Here is a 13,633-nt window from a genome sequence, read left to right as displayed (position 1 = left end):
TTAGGATCACCATTAAAACATATATATACACTGCAAAAAAATTTCTCTCTCTTCTTGTCAAAGCTGAGCCAGGTACGAACTGTTTCATCTGGTTTGTTATCAGTATTGCAATTATAACCTCTGGATACTGTGTTCTTTACAGAGCTTGATTGAATTGGATGGGTACAAGTTATAAAATTTACCTCTTGTCATGTTGCTGGCCTTTGTTATTTGAATCATCTATGTTATCTAATGTTTGGAGGTATTGAACACCAATATGGTCCAATGTTTTTGAAATTGAAAAATCAACTGGATTACTGTGACTAGATAGCTTGTATGTAATTGGCTCCAGGGTGTCTGCTGAATCACAAGGTGTAGGATTAGGTGATGATGATGCAAAGAATCCATAGAGAGTTTTTGTCCTGATTGCAATAACTTTAACTCAACTTGAAATTTTTCTTTCTTCTTTTCCCATCTAGATTTCTTTTTTTTTTATATTTTTCTAAATTACATTTACAATTATAAATGAAAATAAAAAATAAAAAAAATATTATAAGTCCATTATTTAACTTAGTCAGTTGTTTTCCCAAGTATTTATACATCTCAAATATAATTAAGGTAACCTTAAAATTACTACCTGCTATCAATTAAAATAACTTATTGAAATGTGTATGCTTTTATATATAATTCTCACAAGTTTCAAAATATAACATTAATAACCTTTTAAGAAAAGCATAAAGCCCTGTTATTTACAAACTTATTATAATTTAAGTGTGGGAGTATCAAAAATATTTACAAACACAATGTGATATTAGACATGCACACTTTATACATTTGATGACGCGTTTTTATTACTATTATGTATGTGTAAAATAATTTTAAGTTTAAAATAAATTAATGATTCAATTACTTTTACTTTTTTCTTGTTATCATTTTTTAAATCTTGATTTATTTTTAAATTGAAAAAACAACTAAATAACATTTTCAAAAAAATATGAAATACTTTTTAATTAAGTAACTGCTAAATAAAACCACAATATAAAAACTTTTTATCTTTTAAGTATGACAGTTATGAAACCATTTTTAGAGCGCTGTCGTGTATTTATGCTCTGCCAAATGCCAGTTAAACTGCAGAATCAAACAAAAGTGTAAACTATCTATAAAAAACAATTTCTCATTTTTCAAGAAAAAAAAATTTTTTTTCAATTTTTTTTTATATGTCGTCGGTATACAAGGGAAAAGCACCAAGTTCAAAAACATCATTTTGAGATAATTTTTGTTATATTTTTTATAATGTTCATAATTTTTGATAAGTTTTGAGATAATAAACAAATAAGTTTTTGTGTAATAGTTTAAATAATAAGTTTTTGTGTAACAGTTGAAATAAAAAATCCTAATATCTCAATAATTGATTTTTTAAATTTGTGTGGGATATCAAACGATAGAGAATTTAAAATACTAAATAGTGGTATAAATAACTCCATACTGCTAAAAATGGACTATATTTCCCTTGTATACTGACGATATAATCCAAAGTAATTTGTATTATAATAAAACAAAATAAATAACACAACCCTCGGAATTAGGAAAAATGAGGTTGGCAATAATTTGCTGGCCTCAATTTTTTAGAGGTCGGCATCATTATATACCTATTTCTTTAATAGTCTTTATAAAATAATTACCAAGAACAACTTTGGTAAGTTTAAAAATTAACATTTTTAAGTTTAAACTTATTTAAATTCATTTCATTTAAATAATAAATGTTTATATCAGTCACATTATGTGACTGATTAAACATTGTGAGGATAAAGTATGTGACACATATTTACAGATTATAATATTCTAGTTTAGCCAATGGAGAGTGAAATTAAAAAGTTTATTGAGCATTCAAAAGGCGGAGATAAATCTCAAAGATGAAAAAGGGCATACTGCAAAGTGTAAGAAGTGCGCAAAAATTATAAAAGCAGCAGGTGGCTCAACAAGCGGCCTTCATACACATTTAAAAACAAGACATGATGTAATATTACGAAAACGAGATGCTATTAAACCTTTTGGTGAATCTAGTTCAATATCTGATACGCCTCCTCTAAAAATTACTAAATATTTTAAAAAAACTACAGAAGACTCGCTGGCAGTAATCTTATCTAGAATGACAGCACTTAATGGGCTTTCATTCAGAATTTTTATAACATCTGATGATCCTTGAAAATCATTAAAAGTATTAAATTTAAGTGATAAACTTCCAAAATTTCACTACTATACAAAAAATTGTCACTATTATAGCGAAACTATTTGACAGTTAGTAATTAAAGAAATATCAGGATATAAATTAAATGGAAAAGATTTTAGTATTACTTTTGATGAGTGCACTTCTTTAAGGAAGCGGCGATACATAAACGTGAATCTTCACTCGGAGTTGAAGATTCACGTTTATGTATCGCCGAGTGAAGATTCACATTTATGTATCGCCGCTTCCTTAAACAAGTGCACTCATCAAAAGTAATACTAAAACCTTTTCCATTTAATTTATATTCTGATATTTCTTTAATTACTAACTGTCGAATAGTTTTGCTATAATAGTGACAATTTTTTGCAGTTGTAGATGTTCTATATAAAATAGAAACAACCGAAGAAAGAAGCTTTTGCTCAAATGAATCAATAGACTTCGACTCATTATTAAGATGCCGAAGAGCACAAAAACTATGGTGAAAATATTTCAAATAAATACGAGGAAGGATTAGTGATGGATTACGATATACAAGAACAAGATACAGAAATAGCACATAAGTCAAATTGGTCCCCTTATACAAAAAGTAAGGAAAATTGTGTAAATATTCAAACGTTCACCATTAAAAAATGAGATACTACAGAATTATGTAAAGTTCAAATTTCGTAAAGAATACTTCTTAATTGCAGATTCCAAAACTATATGGAGTAACCTATTAGCAATGCTCATACGTTTTTACAAATTAAAGTCATGCATTCAAAAATCAGATATAGATTTAAAGCTTAATATAAACTTTACAGAAACTGATTGTGAAACAGTTTCAGCTACTATTTCAGCACTTTTGCTTGTAAATATAGTTGTTGAGTCACTTTGTTACAAGGATGCTAACTTAATTTCTGCGGATGCAGCATTGACATTTTATGTTTAACAGGCTATGTGAAATTAATTTATCATTGAGCATAGAATTTATGACTGCTTTAAAACAATGCAAGAAAAACGCAATTGTCCGATTTAATTTCTTATCTGCATAAAAGTCTAGAAGGTCGTATTAGAAACTCAAACTTATTAATTTTTAACTTTCCACGTGCATCAAAAGCGAATAATCTTAGTTCACTTTCGGGCATCGTAAATCAGAAGGGACTTTGGAATCAAAGCACTGCTGTTGAAGAATGAGCCCAGGAAATTCTTCACTTTGAGGTTAGCAAAGTTGAGATTGACGAAGGAAAAAATTCCGAGAAATCAATGAAAAAAGACATGTACAAGGCCATTTGTAAACAAATAAACTATAAGGTTGTGGGGAAACAACCACAAAGTGCTGGTGATATAATCAAGTATCTAAAAAAAGAATTGAGTCTCTTCGAAGATGAAGGTGTGCAAGGAAAATATATCCAACAGGTTTATGATCTTTTAACGGTTTGGAATTTGAAAACGTTGAATCCGAAAGAGTATTTTCTGCTACCAGTATTATTTTAAACAAGTTGCAGTGCAGAATGGGTAACAAAACTCTGGATGCTCTTTGTTTTTTAAGAGGTTACTTTCATGAAATAAAAGATAAAGGTTCTACAAAATATATCAATAAATTTGCATTCTTTTCAAGTTTTTGTGATTTTTAAGTTTATTTACTTTGCTTTAAAAATTTAAAATATTAAATACCAGTTTTAATACCAGTATTCCTGTATTATATTTTTATAATACCGAAATGCTGTTATTGATTTTTTGACTAGTATTGGATACTCTAGCCGGGTGAATAAAAAAAAGCAATTGCTTTTACTCAGTGTTTTTAGAGTAATTGTTCAGCTTTACGTGAATAAAAATTTGAACAAAGTCCCTGAAATTTTATTCAAGTAAAGTTAAGCAATTTACTCCAAAAATGCTGAGTAATTGCTCAGCTTTACATAAACAAAAATTTAACCAAAATTGCTGAAGTTTTTGTCCACGTAAAGCTGACCAATTACTGAGTAAAAGCAATTGCTTTTTTTTATTCACCTGGCCTATAGTTTTTTTTTATTCAAGAAACATTCTTGAATCAATTCAGACTATCTGCCTTCTGCTTGCAAGGATTTTTATTCAAAAGGAGTCGATAAAAATGCATAAGTTTTTGACATTTATGTTGCTCAAGGATTTATATTAGGCTATTTTAGTTAATTACCTTTCTGAAGAAAGCAATTTCTTTAGTTTAGTTGATTGTTATCTTGAAAATAAAGTTAAAGAAAAACAGAAGGAAAAATTACAAATAAGACATCTTATTTGTTTTAAAAGAACACAAAAAAATTCTTAACCTACTTGATCAATTATAAAAACATGCTCAAATTTTTACAAAAAATATTTAACAACAATTGTATGTACCATTTAATATGTATGAATTATCTTTCCAAGTGTATAACAGTTGGTTGAAAAATTTGTTTCCTTTTCTTATAGTTTATGTTTTCATATAAAAGATTTCATATAATAGATTTCCAGCTTATGCTTTTATCTACTTTTAGTTCTCTTCAGTTTTTTTCTAATGGTAAAGTTGAATTGCATAGGCATATCTATTTTTTATTATTTTAAATTGGCACTTTTTTTGGCTGAATGATCTTCCACTTTTGCTTAATTTTGTTCTTGTAATCATACAAATATTTAGAGGTTTGTTTATCTGATTAAATAATATTTTTATTAATTATAATATTTTTGTTGATTACAACATTTGCAAAATTATACCCACCAACATATATGATCTCTTGATAAACACTTTAAGCTCACAATGATGGCAAATTTTAAATTGACTAAATAGAAATATTTTTGTAATTTTTGCACTTTCCAGCAACTATTATTTTTTTAATTTTGTTTTTTTATATCTTTTATTTGTTATTTTGTAGATGATCCATTTTTTGTGGGATGCGATGAAAATTGTTTGAATCGTCTATTGATGATTGAGTGGTATACCTGCATTAACAATGGAATAACTATATTTTGGATGAAATTTGTTTTGTTATTTTGTTATTCTAAGATTTTAGTTTATTATTCTTTAATATTGGGTTAAATATGTTATTTTTTAATGTTAGCAACAATAGATGTCCTACAAGAGAATTTTGCACTAACAGAAACTTTCAAAAAGTATAGTTATTGTTGATTTGTTGCTTTTATTACCATTAATGAGATTAAATTTTTATTTACTTATATTTGATTGGTTATTATAGGGTTATCAATTATTTACTTATATTTGATTGGTTATTTTAGGGTTGTCAGTATGATCTAGTTATTTTCAAAGCTGGCAAAAAGGGATGGGGATTAAAAACTCAACAATCTATCACAAAGTACTCAATGTTTATTTACTTTACTTTTTAACTTGAGTTTTCGTTTATATTAATATAATTATATTAATATCACTCATTTTAAACATTAAAAAAAAAACTTTCATTCTTTGTTTATTTGTAAATATTCAGTAGTGTACAGTTAGTTATATTTACTTCCTCTTTGGGCGACCAAAACATAATTATTGGTAGCTTATTACCAATCTTTTTTAAAATTTTTCACAGAGTTTACTATTATGAAATTTTTATATTCAATAAAGTTTAATAGATTATATAATTTTATAATTGATAAAGTTTATTTACACTGTGGTACTTTAAAGTAGACTAATGATGCGATTTCTTTTTAAGCCTGACATTCTAAATGCTGTATTTGTTAAACAGATAAGACTTTTATGAGAATGAGTTTGCATAGAAATAAAATGTAATAAAAAAATAAATCAATAGAACTTATTTTTTTTTTTGTAATTCTTTATTATAGTTTATTATAGTTTATAGATTATATTTTAAATAAATTTTATTTTGTTTGCAGAGGTTCATTTGTTAGTGAGTATTGTGGTGAAGTTGTTGATTATACAGAGTTTCATAGAAGAACAAAGTTATACAATGCTGAAGGAATGAACCATTATTACTTTATGACGCTTAAGACTAATGAGGTTAGTTCTTTATCTATATATTTTTTTATGTTTTACTCAATTTGTATAACTGCGTAAAAAGATTAACTTTACTTCTGACATGTATATTACACACACACACACAGACACACACAGACACACACACAAATAATTATATGAATCAGGAAAGCAAGATGAATGAAATGAATTCCAAAGAACTGATGTTCATTGAAAAAAACTAGAGGAATAAGAGTTTTTAGAGCTCTTAGGAACAGTCACAGAAAAAGGATGAGACTTGAATGACAAGTAACACGAGAGTGAATTTTAGTAAATGACACAAGAGACAATAGCTCTTTAGAGCAGTGCCCATTATAGTATTTGTAGAAAAGAGAAAGAGAAGCAACATTACGATGATGTAATAATGGTTGGAGGTTGGCTGCAAGAGCAGGTCCAACTATGTTCACAATGCATTTTTGCACCTTGTCTAAAAGAGAAAGGGCATCATTACGCCCCAGATATGGTAACAGTATTCCATACAAGGCTGAATTTGAGATTTATAGAGATAGAGAATAGAATCCAGAGTAAGAAAATGTTGAGCTCAATAAAGAGATGTAACCTTAGCAGATGCTAATTTTGCAACAGATTTGATATAAGTTTCCAAGAAAGATCCAAAATAATAGTTAATCCTAGAAGATGAAGAGTAGATAAGTCATTGAGTACATTACCATTCTATTAGGAAGATCTAAATTATTGCTATAATGATTGGCCGAAAAAAATTGAGTTTTATCTGAACTAAAGTTCACCAGCCATTGTGAGCCCCATGTTGTAGAAGAAGTGAGATCCTTTTCAAGCTCAAATGCCCCCTCCAAGCAATCAGAGAGTATTGGCTTCTTATCATGACAAGAATAGATGGTAGTATATCTGCAAACAAACTTTTATACTACCAGAAGACCAGCATGCCAGACTCTATCAAAAGCTTTAGAAATGTCAATAGCGATGGCCTTAATCTCTCCACCTTTATCCAATACACTATAAAACCTATCGGTTATTACTGTTAGCAAATCAGTTGTAGATCAAGAAAATCAAAATCCATAATAATGATCAGAAAGTAAATTATTAGATTGAAGATGAGAGAATAAGTTTTTGTTAATTAAAGATTCAAAAACCTTGCTTATGATAGGAAGAAGACTAATGGGACAGTAGTTAGACGAATCAGATTGCTCTCCAGAACTTTTGAAAATAGGGATAACAAATGCCGCCTTCCAACAGGCTGGAAAACAAGACTCTAATAAACACTTGTTGAAAAGTTTTAAAGGTATAGATGACAGCTGCAGAGAACACTTCTGCAAGACTATAACAGGTATATTGTCCAGAGCACAGGGTGTAGAAGAGTCTAAGCAGGAAATCACTTTTGATACAGAAACTGGAGTGATACAAATGTCAAGCAATGGATCAACCTGTTTGACAGCTATATCAGGTAGATCCCAACTAGTGGAATCAAGAGATGATGTTGATGAAAAATTCTTAGCAAAAAGTTCAGCTTTGTCTTTAGGTGAGGTGACAAAATCTGAACCATACAAGAGAGGTGGAATTACAGATTTGCTCTTATTATTGATACTATTAAAGATTCTCCAGAAGTCATGAGAGCCTAATTTTTGTGATGAAATACAAGATTTGATGACCTGAGAATAGCAGGCTTTGGCATTAGATAAAAGCTTTTTACAATTGTTTCTAGCAGTAATAAACAGTCATCTGTTTTCTGGAGAATTGTTTAGTTGATAGATATGGAAGTAATGGTTTCGATTGGCAATTGCAGCAGCACAATGTTAGGAAAACCATGGATAATAGTGAGACTTAACTTGAAATTGTTAAGAGAGAATAAAAGATTCCATGCCAGCATGAATTCATGAAGTTATGTAAGAAGCACATTTGTCGGCAGGAAGATGAAAGATTTCTATCAAAGGGTCATCATGAAGAGTCCCGGTCAGCTTTAAGGTAGTTGTAAGAGGTATGATGATAAGGGGATTCAGATGATGAAGAAAAATGAGATAATAGTTTTAGAGAGTTCAAACTATAATTAGAATAACCTAAGGGTGAATGTGGAGAAACTGAGCACTAACTAGGATCAGAAACAAGACATAGAGAAGGTAGATGATTCAGGCAATCTGACAATTGCCTTATTACTATTAGTTAACATCATCCATTCGCAACATGGCACTGTTAATACTTTGATATTTTTCAGCTGTTTATAGAATCAGCCTCTCTGAGAGCTACCCCAGAGTTTGGGAAACCTGACTACCAGCCAACCTCAGAACCGTAAAACTGAGTTTTAGAGCTGTACCTTCATTAGGAGATAATAGAATGATTTTTCTAGTCATAAAAACAGAGACACAATCAAAACCCATGCATGGTGTGAAGAAGATCCAGCATTCAACATCCTAAACTGGAAACAATGTATTAAAAATACATCTGCACCGCCTTAATAGATGAAGAAGGTTGCATCTCATTATCAAGCTCGACACTTTCTTATTCTCTCTTGCTATAAATCTTAAATCCAGCCTTGTATGGAATACTGTTCACATATCTGGGTCGGATCTTCTAATGATGCCCTTTCTCTTTTAGACAAGGTGCAAAAACGCATTGTAAACAAAGTTGGACCTGCTCTTGTAGCTCCAACTATGTTTACAAACTCAAATCTCCAACCATTATCACATTGTCATAATGTTACTTCTCCTCCTCTTTTCTACAAATACAATATTGGGCACTGCTATAAACAGCTAGTATCTCTTGTGTTATCTACTAAAATTCATTCTTGTGTTACTCGTCATTCATTTATGACTCATCCTCTTTCTGTGACTATTCCTATGTGCTCCAAAAACTCTTATTCGTCTAATTTTTTTTCATCAAACATCAGTTCTTTGGAATTCACTTCATTCATCTTGCTTTCCTGATTTGTACAATTTGTAATCCTTTAAGTCATCTGTCTATCATTATCTTGCTCTACAATCTTCATCTTTTCTCTTCCAATAACTTCCAACTCTAATAGTAGTTGCTTGCAGCCTTGTTGGAAGCGAAAATATTGAAAAATAAAAATTACCACGTAAACATAATAAAATTAATCATGCAAACTAGTAAAAATTAGCAATAATTATTATAACTATATTAGCAAAAAAGAAATAAACCAAAATAATAAATATTAAAATGTAGCAAATAAATGTATCCAATTCTAGAATAAAAATAAATGAATGGAAATACAGCTACAAAAATAAAATTTAAAAAATTCGTTGTGTAAAATTCAAATAAACTTTCAAACATCTTGAAGATTGCTTCATATTTTTTGGTCAATTTTGTAAACCATTTAATCCATCAATTGTAAACCTGTTGGAGATATTTTTCTCACACACCTTTATCTTCAACTAGCCTCATTTTTTATTTAGGCACTTGATTATATTGCCAGCAAGTTCTGGTTGTTTCCTGACAATCTTATAGTACAGGGTGGCCAGTGGTCCTTGAAATCCTGGAAATGTCCTGGAATTTGATAGGTCCTGGAAAAGTCCTGGAAAAATACCTCTTTTAGCAATAAATCCTGGAAATCCTGGAACTCTTTTTTTGAATTAGTTCAATATTTTGCTATCATGTTTTTGTCTTCTACAGAAATATTATGAATATTGTGTAGATTTCTACTGAATTTATATATTTTCTGTAATCCAAAAAATTTTTTGTTAACTATTACTGTCGGTATTATCAACATCTACTAATTATTTATAAACTATTATATACAACTAATATAATGCATAAGACAAAGAACTGTCATTTTCAAACAGAATGGCTATACAACAAAAAATATTCTTCTTGGGTAAAACTTTGTACTTCATATCCTTAAAAAGCAAGATGTAGTTGGTGCAGAATGGATATTGATACTTCTAACATGGGAGTATCTGCCTTGGATTCTCATGCAACTGGTAAGCAGCATAAGTTTAATGCAATGATACATAATGCAGCAGATATATTCTTTACTGGTAGTTTATAAGTTTTTTTACTTTTGTTTAAATATATGTTTTCATGAATTTTGGAAAATTTGCAGGAATTTAATTGGCTTTGTTCTTTACAGGATAAAATAATCTGGTAGCAAAGCAGCTATCAGTAACATAAAAGTAACATAAAAATTCTCCTAATTCAAAAAAATATATAAGCTAAAAATCAGCACAGCCTACTATTGAGGATCTTCAATCTCCAGCTCTGGTTACCAAGACAGAAATAATATGGACCTTGAATGTAATGTCACTTTTTTTTTCAAGATTTTGCTTAAAATTTAAATGAAATATTCAAATTCATATTCTCTGACAGCACAATAACATCAAAGTTTGCATTAAGCAAAACAAAATGTATTTACCTTATTAATTTTGGATTAGTACCCTATTATCGAGACCAGCTTTTTTCTGATGTCAGAGCATCACCAATCTTTGTTTTGTCATATGATGAGAGTATGAATGTTATCTTCAAAAATGAACAAATGGATTTCGGAATTAGATACTGGGATTTAAGTTTTGGTGTTGTAAAAGCTAGATATATTGACTCAAAATTCCTCAGATGCCCTAATTCACAGAATTTATATGACAAACTCATTGAAGCAACAGAGGTGTTTGATCTTGAAAAACTTATACAAGTATCAATGGATGGTCCTAATGTTAATTAGGAAGTTCTGCAAATGTTTGATAAACATAGACATGAAAAAGAATATTGTGGTATAGTTAATATGAGAAGTTGCAGTTTGCACATTGTTCATGGTGCCTTACAGACAGCAATAATTTATATATACATATATATATATATATATATATATACATACATATATATATATATATATATATATATAAATATATATATATATATATATATATATATATATATATATATATATATATATATATATATATATATACATATACATATACATATATACACATATGTTTATATTTATATGAAACATATTTTGAAGGCAACATATTTTTTTTTTTTTTTGTGGTTAAGAAAAGATAAATATATCCTTGAAAAACCAAAAATTATCCTTAAAAAATCCTGGAAATGTTCTGGTATTTTTAAATTAGCTTTTGGCTGGTCACCCTGTAGTACTACATTTTACAAATGGCTATGTATAAATTTTTTTTGATTAATTACTCTGAATTTACTATTTCATCAATCTCCACTTCACTAATTTTACAAACTAAAATTTCTTAAGCTCGCTCCTTAGAATATACTTGTTTTTGATATATGTGCATAATTAAAATTTCTTAGGTTTGTAATATTATTATAATCTTCAAGATCTCTTCAAGATCTTTCATTTCTTAAGTCGTGAAGTTTTCATTCCTCCTACTAAATAGTCTTTACATTCATTGCTGATTCTTACCCAATGACATCATTTACAATGTGATTCTATTATCATATCTCCCAGGTCTGCATAACTGGATAGCTTCCTTGGTTATATTTTGCAATCATAGTGTTGCATAAACAATTAAAAAATATGTTTTTTGTGGCTGGTGAGCCCAGACTTCTTTTATTGTACATCGCAATGACAAAGCAGGCATTAGGCAATCCCGCGGGGTGTGGTTATGGTACTCAATAACCTAATGACTATGCTGACACTCACACATTCATTTAGCTGGTCCACAATGCAGGTTGGATCAGCGCTCATTATGTGTTTGTATCTAAAATCTCATTTTATAGATGTATTGTTTAACCAGATGCACATATAAGATTTCTTTCAGATGTAATTACATCTTGAGGAAATTTTTCCAGATGTTACTGGACTTGGAGAAAAATTGCCAGACGTAGGTACATCATCCTAAAGATGTTGTTAAGGGTCATTGAATTTCTAAATGAAATTGGACAGGTGATGCTGGAATAAAAAATTTTTCATTTGTTGTTGAACAAATTTAGTAAAACTAACAAAATATATGCCAGTGTCTTTACAACCTGTACCACTTCAGCATGAGCACCATCTCATCAATTGCCTTTACAATTTCCATTTTCAATCAACACAAAATGCTTTTTTTATTATTTCATTTACCCTAAATGTGAGGGTAGTACAAGCCTTCCCCGAAAACGTGTGCGGATTTTCGTCTCATATGTCCACGCATGCAGATTTGATTTTAGACAAATTTGTCATGGCCTTTAGCAATTTTTATTATATTAGACGTTGTGTAAAAAACTAAGTTTTAAAAACATTAAAATTAGGAAAAATGAGGTCGATGATATTTTGCTGACCTTAATCTGGAACAGGTTGGCAAAAAAAATTTGATACGGAGATTTTACCATAAAACATAGAGGTTGGCTAAAACACTTCTAGACTGACCCTAATTCCGAGGCCTGAACATAGAAAGACATGCATATATCTTTATGTATAACTTTTTTAATTATATAATTATATTTCTTTTTTCACCAGTATACACATGTTTAGCTTATTTGGATAAGGTGTTTACTTTATACACAGAATGTCTGTGGCTCGAATCCCACTTCTCAAATTTTTTGTTTTTGCTTTTTTACCCGCTTCTCTTTTTTGGTCTACTATAATATTGGTGAAACACACATAAACAATTATTAAAAGTTGTTAATAATAATTGCATAACAACTAATAATAATTATTATTAATAATTGTTTATCAATAACATAGTAGACGAAAAGGGAGGGGGCAGGTAGAACTAAACGCACAAAGCCAAAGGTTACTAAAGCAACAGGTATTCAAAATTACAAAGCGCTAGAAGATTGGGGATAATAAATGCACAGGAATAGAAAGGTAATATGAAACAATCAAGGCTGAAATTTTGTAGAAGGCATGGCCTAATTGAAGCTTAAAAACTATGTATATATGTTTGCGCTTTGCTTAGAAAATACACTGAAAGGTTCAAATGGTATAAGAATTCTGAATGTGAAGAGATGTGTATTCGGGTACATCATACTTTTAAAATTTTTAATTCAGCGGATAATTTTTATGGTGCCACTATATGTAAATATTAACTTCCAAAAAAAAATTGAAAAAAAATTATTTTTACCTAGGCGGAATTGCAGTTTTCGAAAAGGTAAATTTGTTCATTTATGCATAAATGCAAGGAGGGTCAAAATTTTTAAATTATTGAATTATGAAACTATTTAGATTTTTTTAATATATATTATCATATGTTGTGAAATGTAAATAATTTTTTTTTCTAAAAAAAAAAAATTTTCCTGGGGAAAAGGGCCTTATAAGATTGAAAAAAAAAAGTTGAACTATAATAAATGATAAATTTTTTAAATAATTAGGACTTTCATTGGAATTTTTTCATTAGAAATTTTCAGACTTTATTTTTTTGAATGACGTCTTTATAGTTCAGACAAAATAAATATAATTGAAAGTGTATCATAATAATGATGTTGTTATTTTACTTGGGGGTTGAAGTGTAAGTTGTTTCTGACTATTACAAATAATTATGTCTTTATGAGTTAATCGTGGTTTAAAAACTATATAAAAAGAGTTTGTTTTTTTATTT

The 13,633-nt window shown here is 29.1% G+C and overlaps 1 protein-coding gene across 2 annotated transcripts in view; it reads left to right on the top strand.

The window, feature by feature from the left end:
* The window catches only part of LOC100200309 (histone-lysine N-methyltransferase SETD2), a 67,899-nt gene that overhangs the window by 20,568 nt on the left and 33,698 nt on the right, over positions 1-13,633 (top strand). For both annotated transcript variants that reach the window (XM_065800095.1, XM_065800094.1), the window contains exons 5-8: positions 5,065-5,125; positions 5,251-5,302; positions 5,426-5,502; positions 6,029-6,152. In XM_065800095.1, coding sequence (XP_065656167.1) covers positions 5,065-5,125; positions 5,251-5,302; positions 5,426-5,502; positions 6,029-6,152 — 314 coding nt within the window. The remainder of the gene's footprint in view (positions 1-5,064; positions 5,126-5,250; positions 5,303-5,425; positions 5,503-6,028; positions 6,153-13,633) is intronic.

This window comes from Hydra vulgaris, chromosome 06, assembly GCF_038396675.1.
Source record: "Hydra vulgaris chromosome 06, alternate assembly HydraT2T_AEP".
Taxonomy (NCBI): domain Eukaryota; kingdom Metazoa; phylum Cnidaria; class Hydrozoa; order Anthoathecata; family Hydridae; genus Hydra; species Hydra vulgaris.
Note: the sequence above shows the minus strand (reverse complement) of the source record. Positions and strands in the feature narration are given on the sequence as shown.